General features: G+C 38.7%; 1 protein-coding gene across 12 annotated transcripts in view; it reads right to left on the minus strand.

Annotated features, from left to right (window-relative positions):
* TBC1D1 (TBC1 domain family member 1) overlaps positions 1–23,480 on the minus strand; it is a 101,479-nt gene that overhangs the window by 7,965 nt on the left and 70,034 nt on the right. For all 12 annotated transcript variants that reach the window (XM_042053021.1, XM_042053018.1, XM_042053025.1 and 9 more), the window contains 5 exons: positions 13,699–13,884; positions 9,443–9,604; positions 7,442–7,600; positions 2,142–2,386; positions 1,541–1,700 (listed from right to left, as the gene is read on the minus strand). In XM_042053021.1, coding sequence (XP_041908955.1) covers positions 1,541–1,700; positions 2,142–2,386; positions 7,442–7,600; positions 9,443–9,604; positions 13,699–13,884 — 912 coding nt within the window. The remainder of the gene's footprint in view (positions 1–1,540; positions 1,701–2,141; positions 2,387–7,441; positions 7,601–9,442; positions 9,605–13,698; positions 13,885–23,480) is intronic.

Consider the following 23,480-nt stretch of genomic DNA (forward strand, 5'->3'; position numbering starts at 1 on the left):
CATCAGAGGTTTTTAAGAGGCAACAGTTTCTTTCACACATGCTTTTCTCTCCTTGATGTAAAATCAGACGTGTGAAGACCACGTATCTGTACCTTCTATTCTAATGCAAAGCCTTTGTTTTCTAAAGCCCTACAATCCTCCAATGACATATAAAGTACTAATCTGTCTATTAAGGCAGAAATCCAAACATACTGAATACACAAGGCACTTTTATAACCTCACTGCAGTCAATTGTCCCATTCAAAGACACTTCTTACCATGTACAATACTATGAAAGATTAAGAATAACAAAAAGATGAACTGATTATAAACTCAGAATATGACACTTGTATACAGCACTTCATTTGATTCCTACAGATTATTACTGTCAGCTACATACTTGCTGATGTACATTAACCTTCCAGGAAAAAAGCATGCTGTTTTCCCTAGAGTTTGGATGTTAATCATGGGACATATAGTTCTACTCTACACACCATCCTTTTCACTGGGAATTTTTCTAGCATTACTTTTAGCATGCCCTTAAACAGAAACCAGCCAGGATTCTTGTTGGTTCTTCTTGAGCTCTATATTCCTATTTGTGGTAGACAGGACCATATTGTTTTTAAGTCAGGAAAGTGTCAATATTAATGTGCTAATAAATAATTTCTTCATTGCATCTCTTAAATGAGACTGACTAAAGAAAATGAAACTGGCTTCTCATTAGAAGAGAAGAACTGGGGAGAAAGCTCCAGTCCACCCCGCTCATTATAGACAATCCAGTATCACATAATGAAGTTGAAAAACAAACAACTGAAAAGGAAACAAAGCATCTTCTCAAACACCAAACAATCTATGAAATATACATCCAGAAGATAGCATCAAGGTAAATTCTTAACTGGAATTTAATTTAAAAAGAGAGCTTCTAGAGATTTTAAAGATAGGCAACAGAAGTGACTTTAGAAACGAAATCCCCATTGATTCCAAACATTTTTGGAACTAAAATTGTCAGGATAAGAAACACTAGTTTAAACATCTTATATTTCTGCAATTTGCATTTACACTGCAAAGGCCATCTCTGTGTGTGCTTTAAAACATACCCCTCAAGCTAATTTTCTGCTGACACTGCTAGAAATGATGATAATGACTGCTGGAAATTATGACAGTGGAGTAAATGGATGTATTTCTCAGATGATGCCTTTGTTACATCTCTTTTCAGCTTGAAAGTAATTCATTGTTGGTGTTAGAGTGTCATTGTTATAACACAATGCCTGCCTTCATGGCATCAAATTTTACATCTTCTCTAAAAGTGGTTACAAGGTGGGGTAACAATAAGGATGAAAAGACATTAGGGACTGTTGTTTACTTTTCTCCTCTCTCTTCCAGTTTTACTGAAATACTGCACACTCCATAGGATGATCTCTGTTGTTTTTCTTCTGCTCACAGTAAGCAAAATACTTCTCCTGGGTGTCTGAAACAGACTGGATAGTAATGCTGTTCCTAATAACAAGATTCCAAATATAAGACTTCAGAAAGAACAGAGACAAGTTTTATGAAGAATTACCAAACACTCTGGATACAAATCCAAGGGGAAACTGGGAGGCAAACATGGTGAGAAACCAGGGAGCAGCATAGAGGCTGGGGCCAATCTCATGTTCCTCCAGGTGGTTATAGAGATCTCGATGGTAGTCATGAAGAAGTCGAGACAATTGGTACATCTGGATCTGCATGGAATAAGAGCAAGAGACTAAAGATCAACATGTTTTGACATTCATAATAGCAAAGTCCATGCTTCATACTTATCAGAAACAGAGAAAGATATTTGTCAATTGATGTTTGGATAAAATTGTGTGAAAACAAGAAATACTCGGAAGCCACCTAAAAGACACAGGATGGGTCACCTGCGAGCCTACAACAGGCTCATTTGCAGGATCATTTGAACCTCATTTGAACACAACAGAAGTCTTCCTATTTATGGTTTCTGTAGTTTCCCCAGAAGTATTTTGATTTTAAAATAGTGCATTTAAGATGATGTATTCTTTTCCTAGATTATTATTCCCTATTTTTGAGAACTCAATTTAAGTTTAGGTTTTGACAATGCTAGCTGTATTGCATTATTATTATTTAGCAGCAGCATCCTTTACTTAAAAAAAATGAAATCATACCTGTAAAATTGTCATGTCAGGACGATACTGTTTTCTCAGGCCCATGTCAAACATGAGAAACTTCAGCATTTTAAAAGCATCTTCTTCACTCATGTGAAGTAGTAGAACTCCTGCTACAAAACTAAGGCCCTGGCAATATCCTACTTCCTGGTCCAGAAGTGAATAGGCTTTCAAAATATTGTAGAGTGACAGCTGCCCAGCTCCCAGCTGTGCTGAGAAGTATGGATGTGTCGGAAATGTGCGCCCTGTGAAAACAGCTGAAGTTAGTGACCTAAACTAAAAAGTAAACAACAAAACTCTCCAACCCTTGTCACACTGTCAAATTAAAGAGTCTTTCAAGAATGTGGATTCTTTTGAGAAGTAGATTATGAGCCAACCCACAGGAAGACCATAAGAAAGTTAACGATACAAAGCAATTGACTCTTCCACTCTACCACTGTGTTGTTACAGTCATTGTGAAGTTAATTTAGAAACTGTCAGGGGGTGGGGAAGACCTGTTGTTTGGAACAGCTGAATACCTGGTTCTTAAGACTGGTCCCTGACCAGTTTATTAAAGCGCTTGTAGGACCTGGTTGTCTGTAATAGTGACAGACTTGATTCAGTGGCTTGATGAGTCACCCAGTTCTTTCTTGATTAAAAAGTGTTAGCTTTTAAACAACTATTAGGATCCAGGCACAGACTTAGAACATCTGATCTACTTGGGTTGAGCCCCCTTCCCTTTACTTTTTCTTTTTGTCTTTTTCATGTAAGTGTGTCTCTTGTCACATCTCTCCTTGCCTTGGTCCCTAGAAGTCTTATGGGTCCTTCCTCCTTTCCTGCACCATGAAGCTCAGACTTTTGCATGCGCTGATCCATTTCACCAACATGATAGAAAAATCCCCTTTTACATGGGGTTGGTTGTTCTGCCCATGAACACCAACACAAATGACAAGTGCTTGGAGAGTGGGACTCAGATGTCAGAGCAAAATTTTCTCTTGCTAGCAATGGGCTTTGTCTCTATTCCTCATGTCTCTATAAATCCCAGCCTAAGGTAAACTATACTAATTGTAGAGCTGTAAGAGCACAACAGAGCCATTTCTAGTCCTCCAGTTCTAGAACAAGATGATGGCTTTCACCCCAGACTGGCTTATCTGTAAACTTTCATACAGCACTTGGTGTCCTAAAAACAAACCAAACCAACCAGGTAACTTACACAATCAGTTTGACCCACAACATTTACTCAGTGAGTATAAACTCAGTTTGCCTTTTTTTTTTTTTCTGCAGCCTGTACCATACCAAGAATTGTGTAGCTATATATAAGCTACGATATATGCTATATACATATTATGTGAGAGCACAGCTAATGGAGGCAGCCAACAGACACAGCCCTTTGTGCAGCCATTTCTGGGCTTTGTTTCCTTGAGCTATGAGCATATGGAGACTTTGTCCAGGATCAGCAGGGGACTCCTGCAAATGTGAGGGTACTGCTGCTGGCTGGTAAGGCTGGTGCTGGTAAGGCTGATGCTAACCAACCTTTGTCAGTTGCCCTTGATGACAGGGTGCCTGGAACCTTTGTTCCAGCTGATCCCTTATTAGGGAGGGTCACTAATGACCTGGGCAATGGGGCAGAGCACACCCTCAGCAAGTTTGAAGATGATAGAAAACTGGGAGTAGTTAGAGATACACTTGCTACCATTCAGCGGGACTTCAACAGGCTGGTGAAATGAGCTGCCAGGAACTTCATAAAGTTCAACAAAGTTAAGTGCAAAAATCCTGCACCGGGAGGGAACAAATGCATGCACCAGCATTTGCCACCCATCCAGAAAGCAGCTTTGCAGAAAAGGACCCGAGGGTCCTGGTGGTCAGCAGGTTGAACATGGGCCAGCAATTTGCCCTTGCAGAAAAGAAGGCTGATGGTATCCTGGGCTGCATTGGGAGTGCTGCCAGCATTTGGAGGCAGGTGATCCTTCCCCTCTACTCGGCACTGGTGAGGCCACATCTGGACTGCTGTGTCCAGTTCTCTGTTCCCACTACAAAAGTGATATGCCCATACTGGAGAGAGTCCAGCAAAGGGCCACTAGGATAATGGAGGGACTGGAGCATCCCTTCTATGAAGAGAGGTTGAGAGAACTGGGACTGTTCAGCCTGGAGAAGGAAAGGCTCAGGGGGATGCACAAATACCCAGTGGAAGGGAATGAAGAAGAAGGAACTAGGCTCTTCCCAGTAGTGCTCACTGACAACAAGAGGCAGTGGGCACAAATTGAAAAACAGTAAATTCCACCTTTTTTTTTTTTTTTTTTTTTAATTATAATGTGGATAGACATTGGCACAGGCTGCCCAAAGAGGTTGTGAAGTCTCCATCTATGGACATACTCAAAATCTGAGCAAACATGATCCTAGGCAGCCTGGGCAGATCTTGCTTTGAGCAAGGGGTATTTGGACTAGATGATCTCAAGAGCTCCTTTCCAATCTCAACCACTCTGATTCTGTGAACAAAGACATTAAAGACTTAACCTTTAACCTTTACAGATTTTTAAAAAAAATCTTCCAAAGGCAAATTTTTCACTTTTAGGAAAAAACCCTCCCCCTATCAAACTTCCTCTGAAATACCTCAACAGAGGTATTTTGAAATTTGAATACCTCTTTTGTTCTAGTATTAAGTGGAGCTTGTTTTCTGGTTGCCCACTTGTTAAATACCACCCCACCCTTTAGCTTCTGGAATGCTGCTGTGCTGCCAGATAATATCAGAACTCCTGTTTCAAGACAAAGCCTGGGGTAGAGTCCTTCCGCCATCTGGTGGCTGCTGTAGCCTGTCACATGGGACATGGCACTCAGTCCTGAATAGGTCTCCCTGGCCAGGGTGTCAGAGTTGAATGTTACAGAAGAAGTATTTCTAGCTTTCAAATGAGAAGAAGCTTGCATTCCTTTGCTTGAAGGACAAGCTTCTACAGCACAGTCTAAAGGCAGACCTGCACTGCCTCACTCAGCCAGCAAAGCTCATTTCACGTAAGTCATGAAAAAGAGTTACAAACTCAGCAAGAATAAAAATGCGAAGAAGTTCTAAAAAGCAGTAAATGGAGGAGGAGAAGAACTGCTAAACTCACAAGCTGATGTGTTTCTGGGTGCTCTGAGTTAACTAAGAATTTTAGCCTTTATTTTGGAGCAAAGGTCTCTGGCCCTGCTGAAAAGAGACTCTAAATGAACTGTGATACCTCTAGAGGCCTGAATGTGAGAGTAAGTACCTACTACTTTATTTTTTTAGATGCAATAAAACAAAACATAATTTTATACCATGTTCAGCAAACACCCAGTGATGGATGGTTTCCTACACTGATAGCACTGTGACATGTAAACTGGGCCAGCAAAGCAGCTGCTATACCTTAGCCCTGCATCCACATGCACACTGCTGGCGTCAATCTCAGGAAGCACTATTTACATCTGAGGATGCATCAATTCAACTAAGTGCAAGCAATGCTATTACAGCTTTGGCTCATACTGTATCAACAAGACCTATTTAACCTAATTTGGGAAAGGTTTTTAGGTATTACAACCACATGTTGCAAGAACATAGTTTTTTTCTTTCAAGGTATAAGTGCATGCTTTCAGAAGGATTCTTAAAGATTTTTAAGAAAATGCTTCTGATAGCCTGAAGGAATGCAAGGCAGAACATGCAAATTCCTTCTAGCTGCCTATCCAGTTATGCTGTCGGTTACCATGCAGCACAGCTCTATTTCAATGTGAATCACTAGGAAGTCTTCAGCTTCCTAATTCATCTTATGGTTATGACAGGACCCAATCCCTCCCTCAGCTAATGGGCTGGCAAATAGCACCCTGGCAAAAACAACACCTTGCTTGAAAACCACCACGAAGTTACCAATTTGCCAACACAGGCAGTCATTTGTTTCTACGAGAAGAGCACATGGCTAAGATGAGAAAGTATTTGTGTGCAGAACCAGGCAGAAAACATAAACAGCTTGCCAAGCCAGTAAGCCCCAGTCTGCTATGTGAGACAACCAAGCTCAGACTGACAGTGCTCCCTACTGTCCAGGAGTCATCCCAGCACCATCCCTCTGCTGAAGGTGTTCAATTAATTGACCCAGCACAAAACTGTTCGCCTCTTACTGAACCACTTCAGCGTCCCACCCTTCACTGCCAGGGCTACCAATACCAGCTGTGGTGGACCAATAGGTATTTGCTAGCAAATGATCTCTGGCTGCATGTAAATGTCTCTCTCAAACACAAAAGATTGTTGTCTGGCACTGCTCAGTCATGGGGAGTTCCTAGATCTGGTGTGAAAAGTGTGAAGGGAAACAATTTGCACACATCCACTGCCTATTCCCAGCTGGCATTAAGGCTCCTTGGCCTGTTACTTTCCCAGTGCCAAGCTGAAAGCAGGCAGGTCTGCCAAGTAGGGGAAAGTGAAGGTGACATCCACCACCACCCTTTCCCACCTCCGGTCATGCCACTTTCTGCAGGAACACACCTGTTCCTTCTCATTCCTATGTATTTTCTATGCACTGCTCTGGTATTTTGACTCACTTTACTAAGTGTTGCAGAAACAGAGAAAATACCCTCTTTGTCATCTAAAGCTTAAGTCACCATCTAAACTCAGCAAATCTTCTCACAGTTTAGTACCCACTGAAGACAGTCAGCACGTTGAGTCTTTAATAAAGTAATAAATGTGTGCTCCCAGACAGCCCTGGGTATAGGTAATCCTTCCTCATCAGGTAAGAAAGGGGATACATTCATTAGCAGTGAAAAATGCTTAAATACTGTTTGAGTAGTTATAAAGAGCAGAATTATGATGGGATAATTCTGTACTACTGCTTTACAGAAAAGATGTAAGAGAAAATAATGCAAAGGGTAATAATCATTCAGATCAGACCAAGTACAACTTTTTCCATAAATTTTTAGCATTCCTTCATATGACATTTGGTTACTTGCAGTGCATAATTTCCTTTGATGGAGTTTTTCATTGCAAATTCTTTTAATCAAATGTAGTGATAATGCACTTCTTAAATTGCCCCACACAGCTCCTCAGAACCAAACTGCCAGTGCTGTGCTCTGGAAGACATTGATTCTTTGCCTTTATTAGGAAAGAACATAATGAATACTGAGTTCAGTGTGGGATTATCCCACACACAAGAGCTGTGATCCTCTTGGAAAAGCATCAGCTCCTGGTTTCTCACACCAGATTAAAAGCAGTTCTTACCAACAACCTATTATTAAACAGTGAAAGGCTTTTTGTGTGTTACCTTCTTTAGGTATCTTACAGAGATCATAAACCCCTTGTTTTAATTTCAGACCACTACTGTACTTACCTAGGTCAATAAGAATTGCATGCTGTTGGGAAGTTAGTTGTTTTAGGAGTTCTTTATAAGGTGTGTCCTTTGGTTGTTGTTTACTTGGAAACTGATGTTTCAGATGGTATTGCTCTGCTAGAAACTTCCATATCTCCCCACGGTGGTGACGTGGTACTCCTGAGTAGAGAAAGCAATTAAACCAGTAATTTGTACTCCTACTGAGGGTTCTGCTATAGTTGAGCTAACAGGACTGAGGAACTGAAGATCCCTATCTGCTACACAGGCAGGCAGATCCCTATTGGTTACCTCCAGTGGACCACAGAAGTAGATAAACTACAAGGCTTTTACTTCCTCAACCAATAAAAGACATCAGCACCATAACAGGAGAGATTTACGGCAGAAAGAAACACCATGAGCTGCCTAAGATTAATGCTTACATCTAGTCTGAGAAGCACTAGAACAGGCATCAAGAATTGCAATACTTGTCTCTGAAAAGTTGTATGTTTATCTCCCATTTTTCCATGCAAAGTACACAATAAAGCACTGCAATAGAACTAATTGACAGTTTCACTGTCAACATAGCATGGACTTTGTTGTTACGAGTATGTTTTAGGAAGGTGGGATGCACACGTACCAAAAATATAAATAAGTACAAATGAGATGTGATATCGAGACTACAACACAAAGCAGATAATCAGCGGGCAAGTATTGTATTTCTAGTTTTGCTATCAGCTTGCTTAATGACTGGTACACATTAAAATGTTTTAAAACTTGAATTTATTTCTCTGTAAAGAGGGAGGATGCTACTTAACTATTTCACATAAGTAATGATAGCCTTCATTTTTAAACTGTATGTAAAGCTCTGAGAGTATAATTAATTCAGCACAAGGCTCTCACTCACTATTAAATCCTCTCCACAAGAAATCAATGCACTTTCACTTGGGAAAGTATTCTGTCTAATCCATAGTGCACTGGAACCAGATATTACAGTTTGAAGTAACTCACAGCTTGACGTTTTTAGGACTGTTTTTTTTCTTTTGGTATACATGTAACATATGGAGGACAATAACCACAGGAGAAATCAAGACTTGCTCAAGCATACAACTTACAAGGAAAGATAACAAAACATATTAGGATTTGATATTGTTAGAAATCTAGACTTATCCAGTCATTTTAAATGGGCACTTTGGTTTAACTTGCTGGTATAATTGCACATAGCCTGGTGCAATATTTAAAATATTGAACTTCTGACAGTGGTTAAATCTTGACACTTTCTTTACATGTTGGAAAGCTTTGTATAGAACTATAAAAAGCTCCTTGGAGTAGCCATCTTCACCATCGGCTCCATACAGCGCTCAGCCTAAGGCCTTTGGGTCCAATCATGGCAAATGTAATATTGAGTAATAGCCCCATTTCTTAGAATATTTAATAAACATCCTTAGGTTATATTACTTTTGGTGCAGTGGAGATAGGGATGGTTGCTCAGCCCTGCAGTTGCGAGGAAGACTGTAAGTGGTGTTTGCAGCGATAAAGTGTTCTTGAACTCAGAGAAAAGGCAGTTCTGCAGAGATACCCATGCCTACTGTTTGTGCACAGACACAGTACACAGGCTGGAACAGAGAATTTCCAGAAAACAATGCAGGGCTTCTTCACTTATTCACACAGTCATTTATTTGCATTATCCAAGCTTTTTTTCTTTAATTGTAACTTTTAATTTATAAAATCAGATTGCAACAATTGTAATACACTGAGGTAGCGTACAACTCTCCTGTAAGGGCAGATGTTACTCAAAAATGTATGCTATAGCTCCAGTATACAACTGCAGCTACCACTGAAAGGGACTGGTACTTGCATTTGCATGACCATGATGGTACCAAAAGTTGTTACTTGTTTGGTCAGCAGCCTGAGAACAGCACTAGAGAGAATCTGGTTATAAGGAGTGAATAAGTGGCCACACTATTCCTTTTCTGATATTATTTACATGCATTTCGACAACTCAAAAAACCAAACCGTGTTTACCTTGCCCAACAGCAGAGTGTATTTTTTCCACATCAAATTTAATCTTTGACCTTCCAGGTGTACTCAACATTTTTTCCCAAATCAAAGTTACATCTTTTAAGCATGGTGTGATTTCTTCGTAGTCAAGTTTCAGACGTCTGTTCTGCAAATTGTTTTCAGATGCTAAAAAGTGATATGAATGTAGCAGTTAATATTGTTTACTATTTGTAAAATGGATTAATTTAACTTACAACTTCATCATGCAATCCACCTGAAACATTATGTATTTAAACATTAGTGATTGTGGGGTTGGATTGGTTTGTTTGGTTTTTAAAGATATTACATGCAATATTAATTATGTTTGGCCAGGTAAATTAAATTCCCTACTGCTAGTCAACTCCTAAATATGAAGAAACATAAGAGATGATGACTAATGAAATAAACATAAGATTTTCATAACAGGAATTTTCATTTTCCCAGCTCTTCAGTGCAGAAGACCTTCAGCAAATAAAAACACAAACCCAATTTAGTCATCTATTTGTTATGCATACATTTCCATAATAGTAATGACAAAGTAAAAAAATTACTTTAAAGGTGATCATTCACAGATTTACAGATTACATAAAAAGGAAAGTTCAAGTATAGAAAATTCCAGAGCCCTGGACACAAATAGGGCTATAAGCACTACATTTATGTGCGACTCTCCTGAAGTCCCCAATGAATAAATAGGAACAAAGGTCAATGCATAACTCAGTCTTAAGTGTGACAGTTTAGATCATCACAGCTCCTGGAGCAGAGATTCACTGTTGTACTGGTGGTTTTCCCACATTACAATTTATGAGAATATTGCACTGTATCTTCATGTGTTATCTATAAGGGATTAAAAAAAAATTTAAACAATAGCTGGGAAAGCATCAAAAAACCATGGCAGAAATGAAAACAATTCTGCAGCTGAGTGTAATTCCAAAGTTCAGAAGTGGAGTGAGAACTTCAAAGGGAGTCTTGGTAAAGCTTTTAAATTTTTTTTTTCTGTGGGGGCATTTTAGTACTACAATGTGCCTGGAAAACAAGATTTATTAATGGTAATCATGTAAACTAAATAATAAAGCATGTTTTGTGCCAGTAGATGGATTTGTGCAGGTAACAAGACTGAAAAAGTAGAAGAGGAGAAAAAGAGGTGTAGTTCAGATGAGACACAAATATGTCAGTCATTTATTCCTACAAGGATGAAATGATGAAAGAAAATGCTATAAGGAATCCAAGACTAAGCTAAAAAGAGAGCACTAAGGAGAGACATAAACAGTGGGAAATTTATGGAGAAATTAACAAAATAGGTTTCAATCTTTTAACTAGGCTGTAATGTGGCTGAGTACTCAATGCACCTAGTTCCAGGACAAGAGCAGCTCTCTACTTGCAAAAATGAGCAGAGCAAAAGTTCAAAATATGTAGAAGTCTGGAAAGGTTCTACAGTATTAAACAAAAATTAAAAAATAATTCTCCTACAAATAACACAATTTTTGAAATAGTGTATCATAAAGTGATCATGTTTATTAATTAATTTGCCATGATGTCAGTACTTCTTTGTTGTGATGATGCATTACTGTAATGGTAACAAGATACTCATATTTTGAGGACATTCTGCCATATATCATAAGCCTGCTGCTACTTTGGAGGATTTCATTTATGAATTCACAGAATCACTCCTATCCATTTCAGTCTTGAGACAATCTATGTTAAAATGTTGTTATATTATCTTTTGATAGTTTAACTCTCTATTATTTGTATTTTCAACTCCTTTATATAAATTTACTAAACAGTTAAAGACTGCCTGAAATTTACATTTCATAATGACACTATCAAGACACTAAACTCAACTTGTTCTGAGAGCTGTATCTGCAGTTAAGGTTTTTTAGATTATTGAATTCTGGGAGTCACAAAGGGTTATCTTGTCCTGTACTCCTATTGACTACACAAGCTTCTAGATTTTAGAAACTGAGAAAGAAAAGAACTGTTTATATCTGGGAAGTACACCTCCTCATCCTGTAGTTGCTTTCATATGTGAATGACTTTATTCAATGAGGTTATTCATGTGAGTTATGAGATTACCTAAGTGTTTGCAAGATTCGGATCTCAGAGTATTTAATTTTTAATTCAGTGATTAACTACAGATCCATGAAATACAATTATAGCTGCCTATCCACACTGAAAGTGATTCAGTCCATCTAAACTATTTTTCAACCTCTCACATCTTTGTCAGGTCAAAACCAACATATTTATAAATCAGAATATTAAAAACCCGCAAAACACAGGTGGTATTGTATGAATATAACATAAAAAAAGGGCATTTAAATTTCAGCCTAATTGAAAACGAACTCAGAGAAATCTTTCAATGTTTCATCTTCCGCAAACAAATGTTTTCTGGTGCTTGGCAACTTCTCAGACTTTTCTGCTTTATATTCAGTCTTCGTATGCTATGTGCAAAAATGTGACGTGTGAGGACTGAGGTGAGAATATGCCTTTATCAACAAGCTTATTTAGATACTGACACTACCCAGTGTCAGTATCTACATAATTCTAAATAATTCCCAATATCACACATAAGCGCAACTAGTAAAGATGCTGTACTCGCTGCAGCACAGTCATCTGTTGTTTTCAAGTATTGTCTCACCATCTGAGCTCTTCATGCAGCAGCTACCTAGGACAACTTCCTCACCCTTCAGGGCGTACAGCACAGCTGGGCCTTCAGTTCTGCCAACACCCACCTCATTCATTCACTAACTGGCTTTTTAGATATGCTCATCTTAATGTATCTGTGATGGTTTTGCAATTTTTTCTTTTGGGGAGACAAAATTGGAGCACCTAGGTAAACTTACTAAAATGTGTATGGATATTAATGACCTGCACTTGCCAAAATTTGACTGCAGGCTGTAGATTCAGATAATTTGAATACAAGAGAAATTTTAAAAATATCAGGAGTATAAATACACAATACAGAGAAAATTTATTTCTAAATGCCATTAAAACGTTACAGAAGCTCATTTATAACAGCACTGTTCTAAGCTTGAAGAGATTGTATAAATAATTTCTCTCAGTACCTCTTCTCCAGATGGTCTCAGCCTCTGGCCAAGGACTCTGTATATTTGGTATCCATAGCCATATTTTATTTTACTGGATTAGCTAGTACATTGCTGGGAACATGCTTGTCACCTGTGGGGTTCTTATGAAACTCGGGTGTCAGGTGTTCTTCAGATAGGGCTGAAACAGAAGAGCTATACTGCCGGGTGCAAACAGCCTACAGGTGGGCCAAGTGCTTTTGCAGGCCATATCCAATATTCAAGAGGTGTTTTGTCTTTCCAGCCGCGTGTCTTAGCCTGAGTTTAAAGAAGGATTTCAAGTTTGGTGTACTGACCTTTTCACACAGCTGGGCCCTCTCTCTACACACTTCTTGGAAGTCAATCCTTCATCAAGTTTACACAAGAAAATGAAGAATTGCCATTTTCATGCCAGGTACCTCCCCTTTTGAGGGTTCAGGTGCCTACTCCCTTCCTGAACACCTAAAATCACCCAGATAAACATTTCTGTCCTCATCATTCATATCTTCAAAGGAGCAGCTCTCAAAGGCAATCACTTGTGATTCTGCATAACAGCTGTTCTTTATATGTAAAAATTGCCACCAAAATGGATTTGTCACAGCTCAGTCATTCACAGAAAAATTGTGGTTAAGAATAATTGCAAATTACAATTTCTCGAGTTCCTTCTCATTACCCTTTGGACTGATCTAAGTCATTACTTCTCTACAGAAACCTTGCCTGCAGAGTGTGGGTACTACTGCAGGCACCCATAGTTCCAAGTCCACAACCACCTCTTTCAGAACTTCCTTTGAGCCTCAAGACTGGCTAAACACAATGTTGTAATGACCAACACTTAGACAAGGACCTGCAGATGTGAATGTAGAAAAGAATTCAGTTCACGATACTGATCATGATGAATTCCTTGCAAGAGCTTCTTGGCACAAGCCTAATAAACCTCAGCCATGGTAAACCTCAGAGTGTCACTTTAGATCAAGTAAACAAATAATAAGGTGAAGTAATGAAAAAACTTTCATCCATTGTCACCTACACTAATGAGTGCTGAGGGAGATGTTGCTAATTTGATTTACCTGTACGTTCCTAAAACATTTCATTAAGGCTTGGTGCAGTCCACTGCCAAAGCCACAGAGAAAACCAAAAGGTGAACTTGTATTGCAGTAGGGTGTAGTACCCAAGAACTTCACCAACCTTGTAACTTCTGGTTTTCTTTCTCCATTCTGAGGAGCAGTATCTGCTGAATAATGGCTTTCTTCCACAGCTCACGAAGCTCATGGGGTGACCGTTTCCTTTCTTCTTTCACTGGCCCAAAGGGGCCATCTTCACACACTGGTTCCAATGGGGATCTGGGTGGAAGATCTCCCAGTTCACAGTAATCTTTAAAAAAGAGAGACTGTTGTTAACTACTTGGATATCATGAACAGGTGAATGAAGGGACACAATCTGAAAGACTGCACATATATACAAACACACACACATCTGCATATATACACTAACTCATATATCTATCTGTATCTAGATACACAGATAGATAGATAGATAAGAAGTAGCAATACCAAGCAAGGTTTCCTAAGTGACAGTTTCAAGCGGACTTACAAGCTGCTTCACAATAATAATCATACATGCTAAAGCCTAGAATAATTTTTTCTATAACCTGGTAAAAACATTGTACCACACACCAAGACCACATCTTGCTAATTACAACTTGACATGTAGAGCGTTGAAAGGAAAAGGCAAGTCTGAGATATTACAAAAACATAACCTACAGCTGAAATGTGGCATGACTCAAATAGCAGATAAAATCAAATATAGCACCCACATAATTTGAAGAGTAATCTCTAAAGTGTGTTTAACAAAGAGAATACACGCCCTTAGCTGCACAAACAAACCACCACCTAAGGCCATACAATGGGATGATTACCATTTCTTAAAGTAAATAGGCGGAAAGAGAGAGAGGCACTTAAGACATGTTTGTTTTCACTTCTCATTTTTAACCATATCATAACCTTCTGAACTTTTTCTTTTGGCTTCAGCTGGCCTACCACAAAATATATCATTTTGTCAAGCATGCAAGGTAATTCTAAGACTGAAAACATTACAAAAGAAAGTGAACATTAAATAAATCTCAGGCAAATTGAAAAATCATTTATTTTTAGGGAAGGGTGTATAACATCACTTTAAAACAAGCAATCAATGTAAGAAGCACAAGCTCTTATACTTTGTTTTCTTAGTACCTGCTGTAGTATCACTTAATTTTATTGTTTTATACAGCTTCTCTGGAGGCTCAGTAGTCTTTGACATAACCTGTATCTAGAAGAAAAGTTACTCAATTCACCAACTTTAAAAAATGGTCAAAACAACCAATCTCTTCCTACCAAATCCCACACAGAAGGCCATCGCAACAGCACTTCTTCACCCAACTGGAATGGCTATGAAATGGCTCCCTGACCTATACATGCAAGACAACGCTCTAAAGTTAGTGCAATGAAATCCATTCGCAATCTCGCCAGCCAAGGACAAGTACATCTGTGTGTGCTATTTCAAACAGCTCCTGCAGAAGGAGCATTCCTGAAGCAATTATTCTGATGGCAGCTCAGGGGTCCCCTTCTTTATCATTGCCTAGCATGGTGGTAAAGATTTTTAATTAAACACACACAAATCATGTCATCTCGTCAAAACTAACAAAATAGGAAGGTTTTCACCCCTTCAAGTTCTGCTCAGACTGTCACTATACTTTGACTCACGCAGTTCGTATGCAGCTATTCTTTTCTTGTTTGTTCGAAGGCACTCGCACAACTGAGCTCAGATGACTAAGAATGGAAATGTTCACAGCTGTTCACTTCTGCTTTTCTAAGTCTTGCCACTGTCAATCTTCTCCTCTCAAAGAGTCAGAGAGAAGTAGAGTGGGTCCAAATACCACCCGCTTCCTTATACATTTATTTGCTTGCCACCACAGTTAAAGTCTAGGGCTAAAATATACATATAAAAATAAATGTAACATATTCAGCTAGCAGAACAATTTAAACCTTTACAACCTTGCACTCTGGATATAGGTGTGGATACCCATACTTCTGGTATCTACAGCATTTGAAAAAACAATGAACATCATGGGAATGAGAATTAAGCAATGGTCAAATATTTGACACTTTAATGGCAATCACCATTTGTTGTAAAGAAAGTAAAAAAACCAACAGACGCACTCAGAAATACAGCTGGTTATGAAAAGTATCAATACAACGAAGAGACTGTATTGTATTCATTAAAAGAAACTGGGAAACATTAATTTTTTTTCTTTACAGGTAAACTGAAAGACTTCAATGGACTAAGATCTACAATTATAAAAGAGATACAGGCAAATGACAGCAGGCAGAGAAGGCACACCCAGTCAATAATTCTCAACGTGTACTGACCATGAAAGGAAAATTATTTTTATTTGATTGCTGGTTTTGATGCAATTGTTGGTTTGGATGCACATGCTATACTGTCAACAATGTTCTGTACATTTTTGTGTAGAATTTCTAAATATAGTAGCTTTTATCACAATTTTCCTTAGTGCATATTAAGAAATATTTAAAGGGAAATGCTGTTAAGGATAATGCTGGTAGAATTCACTTCATTTGATTGAATAAAATAATAAAGAAATAAAAAGAGAATATTCAAGGGAAGTTGTTAATTTCCTCTAAGGCTGCACACAATACTGACACCATAAGAAAGAGGAATCAACAGAAATGGTCACCATACACCAATGCAAAAAAGTAAAAGTGATCCAGATAGGAAATCCCTTATCTACTGTACGCTGTCTGTGGTCTATTCACATCTTACATTCACGTTCCATTCTCACAGCATCCACTACAGAATGCAGGCACATCTTGGGGCAAACAAGTCTCTTCTCTACATCCTCCCAGTGGTTTATGTATCTCTTTTAGAGTCAGATGTGTATTCTGATTTTATGTATGTATATGTGCACTAGTGTGTTAGAAAATAATAGACTATGTCCAGATACAGTTTCTGGCTACCTACTTGCAAAAAAAGCCCTAAAGCCAAAAAAACCCCAGGCTGGCAAAACACATGCAAGGAAATGGATTAAACACATTGCATTCCTAAAGCAAGAATGAACACATTCAACATCTAGAATCTTCCTGTCTTTAGTGTACACATCCTGCTTCCTCAGGACAAATTTTAGGGATTGGTCTTCAAGTACCAAATTCACAAGTTTATCAGAGACATTACTCACTTGTCGTCCTCCAGTGATCAAACTGTGGCAACACCTGAACTGCTGCAAAGCATTAACTACTGAAGACCATGGTCCTGCTTCCATTTAGGCTGAAAATTTCCCATCTGTGGCTGATTAATCTGATAAAATCAGTATTCATTAAAAGAAATCATGCTTAAGGCTATAAAAGAAAACTGAAAGGTTACAAAATTATATAAGCTGAACAATTATGACTATCAACCCTACCTCTAATGCTTCTGTGAAGAGTCCTAGGATTGATTTTGCCTTCCAAATGGCAGCTCCTTTTCTATTTTTTCTTCTGCTTCTTATCATTTGTGGACATTTAACAGAAAGTCTAAAGTCCACTCTGATAAAGTGCAACACATTGACAAGCTGCCTTCCTTCCTGTCTGCACACTGGCATGAGGCAGGATTTGCAGAATGCAAAATGAACCTGTTTAACTGCTCAGGTGGCCTGTCGGAAGTCTGCAGAGTTGCGTCAGCTGTTTGGCTGGTAAGGGAGGGAGGAAGGTGGAATGTGAAGGCAATCCCTCAAAGCAAAATAAAAAACTCAGACATTTGGTAAGTCAGCACTAACCCCTGTCCATGAACATACAAGGTGATGAAGAGACATGCCACCCAGCTTCCAGATCCAGAACAGACAAGAGCAAAAATACTGTAACAAGGAACTGAGTATTCCATTGTTATGCACCAGGGATCTGGAGGATAGCAGAGAAAGAGCAATTCAACTGCATATAACTGGGAGCTCCCATTCCACTGAACCAAACTGCCATGTGTTAAAGTACGAACAATGTGCAGCCTTCAGAACTTTTATGAGATTAATAAATGCACTTAAACAGGATCTGAATGCTTCAGCACACACTGAAATACTGCTTCCCTGTTCACCTGCCAACTTAGTCAGCTTTTGTTGACTCCTATTCTACGTTTGACCTGACCCCAACTCCTTTCAGATATATTGCTTCCTTTCCAGCAGCTTCCATATAGAATTCTACCTCCATACATGCTACTCATAGAAGCCTACCGCACTTCTGTTCTCTAAGGTTCAGGATTTGGCAAGTTGACTCGATAAATATTAATATATTTGATCAATGGTAATTTTATGGTAGTTTTCCATTTGAGGTTCATTCTTGGACTACACTTCAGAACTATTCTTCTGCACAATGAAATTTTACAAGTCTGTGAGTCAAATCCAAGCATTCTCTGAGAAACTGCACTTCACTGGGAAAACCACCATCTTTCCTGGGCTTGTGAGAACTTTTGCAAAGTACTGAACTGTAGATGACACTGCTCATGAACCAGATGGAAATGTTGCTCAAATATTCTAGTGCATCCATATGTACCTCAAAAGCACTCCTCTTATGCTTCCACCACTTATAATACCCAACAAAGGACAAGGCCAGTAGGAACAATGGGCTGAGATGGAATTTGTACAGCTGATTTGTTCTTTTATACTCACTGTTGGCTTTACATGGCAGTGCTTCAACCTTAAGGTGCAGAGTATCCCTACACTCCAAAAGGATCAACAAATGAATTACACAAAACTCTTATGTGGAAAGATGACACAAAAAACAAAGTACAAAAGATTAGGAAGGAAGTATCATGATATATTACTACCAGGGACCACACTAAAGAAAGTTTGTACGTGGAAAGCTGGTGAATGACCGCAGTAGTAATTAAAACAGACAATATCTGACTGGAAGTGATACAAACAGGAATATTTCATTTGTAAATGACTAAGAAAAAATTAGTTTATCAAATATTTTCCTAATCAATCCACCTCAGTATTAAACAAGGTTTAAATGACGAACCAACCTAAAAGCACAAATTTAAAAAACATTCTTTCAGAAGCACTTAGTCTAACCAACCTCAACTATCAAAACCAAGACAAGAAGATTCATCTTTGACTAGAAACTCCAACACTTCAAGTAGAAAGGAAGGGCTGGTAGGGAGGAGGCTCAATAATAACGCATTAACACCATCCGCACTAAGGAATTGTTTACACATGGCTCTCTACATGCAGTGTTTACCAGTCGCATCCATGCTCTGGGGTTAAAAAGTCAGACAAGATATGGTAAGAATGTGGACAGAAAATCCATTAAGCCTTTTATTTACTGCATTATGTTATTTTTCTTTGTTGCAATTTAAACTTTACAAAATTCAGCTCGGTAAACAAACAAGAGAATTTCGCAGTCACTTAAGATTCAATTGCCAAAAGAAAAGACATCAACAACATCCTTAGTTCTCTTCAGATTTTCCATTCGGGTAGTGCAACACCTTCTTTCACACAGAAATAAAGACGAATGCAAACTTCTATAACCAAAGATATAATATTCCTATTATTTTACATAGCTGCCTGGAATATTTAACTTCAAAACCAGATGTGGTAAAATGACCAGAAGCCTTCTGTAATCAGAAAGCTTCAGATACAGAATCACAAGAAGGAACAAGTTCTAATCTGACATACAACTTAAAGCAATGGCTGAATAAGGAATTCTTGAAAAATTGTGTATTTCAACACTGTTGATTACAATCAGCTCTGAAAGATGCTTTGGACTTTGCTTTTCTTGTAAAGCCAAGAACTTCTTAGAAAGCACTTACTACCACCAAATTAACCTCATTTCCTAATATTATCAATCCCCGAGAAAGGAATGCCCTGATATTTCAATGGGCACAGAAGCCATCAAACATTAATCGTGTACTTACTGGTTACTTACTAGCCAGACTCCTGTGCCAGAAATCAAGACTGAGAGCACATATTTGCTCTGAAAGGGGCAGAACTGAGTAATCAATTATAACCAACTGGCTTTAATTAATAATAATTTTGTCACTAACACAGTATTGGCAAACACATTACAAATAATTTACCCCATAACCATTCTAAGCACAGAATGCTAAAGCAACAGTTTATAGTATTTGCAACGCTACTACAAAATGATTTTTTAAAAAATTTGCTTAAATAATCAAGAGATATAGTCTACACCACAAAACATAAAGAGATGGGTAGGTGTTAACTACAGCTGATTTTAAGAAGAACAGCTCTTCAAATTCAAACTTTTCTTTAGCACTTAGGATTGAACAGTTTGCCTCAGACAGAGACCCAAATAATTTCAATTAATGAATCAAGTTCATTTTCCTGTACAGATATTTGTACTTTCTAAACCATTTTTTTTTCTGCAAGTCAAGCTATAAAATAAAATGTAGTTGATTTTTAAATTTGGATTTATTTTCTGAGTACTTCTAAGTGATACCAAGCATTTCACTCCTCTGAATTTCAATTTCTTTCACTGCTCAACAGGTTACTTCATCACAAATTGCCCACCTTAAAACAAATCACCCATTCTCCAACCTAAAACTGACACAGCTTTCACAAAAATCTTGTTGTCTACTTCCAACACACCTCCCTCACCAAGAAAGCTCCAACAAGCACCACTATTTTCCCATTACTTCCTTCAAAAACTATCCACATCCCCCTTAAATGCAGCAATTGACTTGACTGTGCTGGGAGTTTCTGACAATCTGCAAAACAGCTCTCCTACTATGACCAATTCTGAACCGTCAATATGTGAAAACTGTATGAAAATTGTCCACTGCACAGAGATTTATAGATGCTGAATACATGTATGTGAATATCTTGTTGCACTGCAGTGCAAGGTGAACTTTCATGATCAGTCTACACTGAGTCAAGGACGTTCTGCTTCTGAGCAGGTTAAGGGCACCCATCCTCACCTTCCAGACACTCGCCTCTGCCTGCTCTACTGCTCGTGTAATACTGTGAGTGGGACTAGAAAACTGATCCAACTGAAATTTAAGGCCTTTGAGTGTGTTCATACTTCAACTGGTTTAAAATTATCACTGAGTTGATGTTCTCTTCACCTTTTTACCAGTGAAGAGAGAACTAAAGAGTCCTAAACCATTTACACAGCAAAAAAAAAGTGGCTCTTGAGTGATGCTACAGAAGTAGGAATATCTGCCTGCAAGTAGGGTGGGAGTTATAAAGGTAAAAATCAAATAGCTGAGGAAACACATTTATTACTTAGAATGTTTAAGACAGTGAGTAGGAGAGAGAACTTTAGAAAAAGAATAATGAAAACCATCTTTCAAAAAAATATTGTATTGTAACAGATCAAAGTGTGATCCATTTTGTTAGGAGATTCTGCTTCCCTTTTTCCATCTCTCCACTTTGCAGGATTCAACACTCATTACACTCCCACAAATAAACAGAAAAAATATCCGAGGATGAGACACTGTGTCTGAAGGTGCCAGTGAGAGAAACGCTGCCCCCTGGTGCTCCACACCACTTGCAGCATCACAACCATTCCAGGGGAAGCTGCTGACAGCAGGAGTTGGGGCTAATTGGATAATTTGAACCGTAGCTTGCTACAGTGGAACCAGCATAATTCAACACTCCATCCTCCAGCTACCAGCTGTAAAGTATTAAAAGTCTCTACAGATCATTTCTGCATGGGTATGCAGAAAATCCTTTCTAGAACTACAAACTGGAGATCAGCCTCATTTTCAGGCTCACCAGGGATCACCTGGCTCTCCTGCCGGGCAGCAAACTGCGTAATAGATCTCTGATGTGCTTCATGGTAAAGTTATGTACAGAAGCAGGGGAAAACAGTGTGGGAAAGGGAAAGCGGCAGGACCAACAAGCAGGAGGAGGTGGCTGGAAAAGGGCGTGTATGTGGGACATTGCTTCCACAACAACCAAAAGTAATGGTTTCTCTACAAGGCTTCGTGTTGTCTCAGCATGCTTGCCTTGCTGAGCATGGCTACATTAGTCCAATCATCAGGCAAGACAAGAATCTCAACTGGCAAGAAAAAATGGCTTTCCAGCATATCTATTTGCAGTATTTTTCTTCTACTGATTTAGGACTGAACACCCTTCTTCATGTATAATAAATCATTGCTTTTAAATAATAGTGTCTGCAAAACAAACTGCTCTCTGCCTGGTAATTCATGATGCAACTCCCAAGGCAGAGCCAGCACGCATTTTGCTCCACTCGAGTTACAGAAAATGAAGTTTAACTCAAGCTATTTATGAGCACTTCCTAAAGAATTAAAGGATTCAGAAGTGCAAGACAGTGGGACTTCAGTGCTGTTCAAGCCGCTCAAGCTTCATGCGGAAGCTCAGGATAAGAGACTTTTATGAAGTTCATCACCTCAAAAGAGTAAGATCAAACTTTCTGCAAAAGCTATGTACCAGTTTTCTGGAGTTTCTTTATTTTTTTAAAACTTTCAGTAAATATGCCTTCACATCCTGCTGTGTTAACCACACAGAGAAGCAATGAACATGATTGATCTTGAGATTCAGCTCACCACCTGCCTATACAAATGTAATCACAAATGTCAGAGCCTAGATTTTTCTGTGAATATAAAGCTTACAGTTGTCTCTGGTTCTTGTGATAGCTTGTACATTCTTCTGTGCAATTTACTCATTACAACACAAGAGAAATTACAGCCACAGAGCAGTTTCATTTTGTTGACAATGCCTGCCCACATGTGGTCAAAACAATGCACAGTTCAGGCACCCTGGTGGATTTTACCTTTAATACAAAGTTTAGTAAAGCAGCCTAGGCTAAACTTAAAAAACTGTATCATCTCTAAGTCACAGAGATCTGGGTCTCTTGGCTGACTGACTTACTAGCTTTTAAACACACCCCTTCCCCAGCTTTTTCCTTACTCCTCTCCTGCAGAGTACCCTGGAGTAGGGCATTGGCCACAACACCTGAAGGGAGAAATTGGTCAATGGAGTCTGAGTCTATAAAGGGAATCCAATAAATCACAGAAGTTCCCTTATTTCCCTCCCTTCATGCTTACTTTTGCAGAACACGACAAACCATGTTATCTTTAAAACCTTCTTTGCCCTCTGTCCAAATTGGCTGAAATTGATCTTTTGGTGATACATCAGCTGTTTGTACAAATTAGAGGAAATCAGTCTAAAAAGAGTGAAAAAGACTTAAAAAAACACAGATCATGACAGAAAAACAAGATGATGAATGATAGGTATTTACTTTTATCACAATTAATTTGGAACTAGAGGGGTTACTTAATTAACTGTGGTGGTGAGTCCAGTGTAAGACCAGCTGTACAGTAGCTCTCTTTAAGGCTACAGAGACTGGATAACAAGTGAGTATCCTTCACTGCCAGAAATGTTCCAGGAGATGCATAGAAGTCCAAACAGAAGAACCCACTATTTGCTTTAAGTATTTAAAAAAACCGCGCTGACTCTGAGTTTTCTTCTGTTCATAAATTATGTACAGTGAAACAAATACAAAAAAAGAAAATTAATGAAGAAAAAGGCCAAATATTTTAAATTGCTGCTCCTATTAATAGCACATCCTGTTTTCCATTTTGGCCACTCTTGTTTCTCCGACTATTCTGCTTACCCAGCTGTAGGTTGTTAAGATTGTATCTTGCAGCTATTATGTCTCAGAGGAAATGCTTGGGTAGGCAATTTAGGTGGATTTCATTTAGGTGGATTTTAGTATGGGAAGGTTTTGTGGCTTTCAAAAACAAGTAAGACCATTTCCAGTCACAGAGAGATGCATCAAACCTGTAAAAACAGTAGTTTCATAGAACAGCCCTTCACATGCCTTTAAGTACAAGAGAGCATTTCACATGTATGTTTACACAACATGCTCCTGAGATCACTTCACTTTGAAGTACACTAAATTTGAGAGGCATCTGTGCCCATATGCAGCTTATCTCACTGTCAGTCAAATTGCATTGCAAGCAGT

Source organism: Corvus kubaryi, unplaced genomic scaffold (assembly GCF_017639235.1).
Source record: "Corvus kubaryi isolate FWS band 111438036 unplaced genomic scaffold, C.kubaryi_AGA036_p1.0 split1-131, whole genome shotgun sequence".
NCBI lineage: Eukaryota > Metazoa > Chordata > Aves > Passeriformes > Corvidae > Corvus > Corvus kubaryi.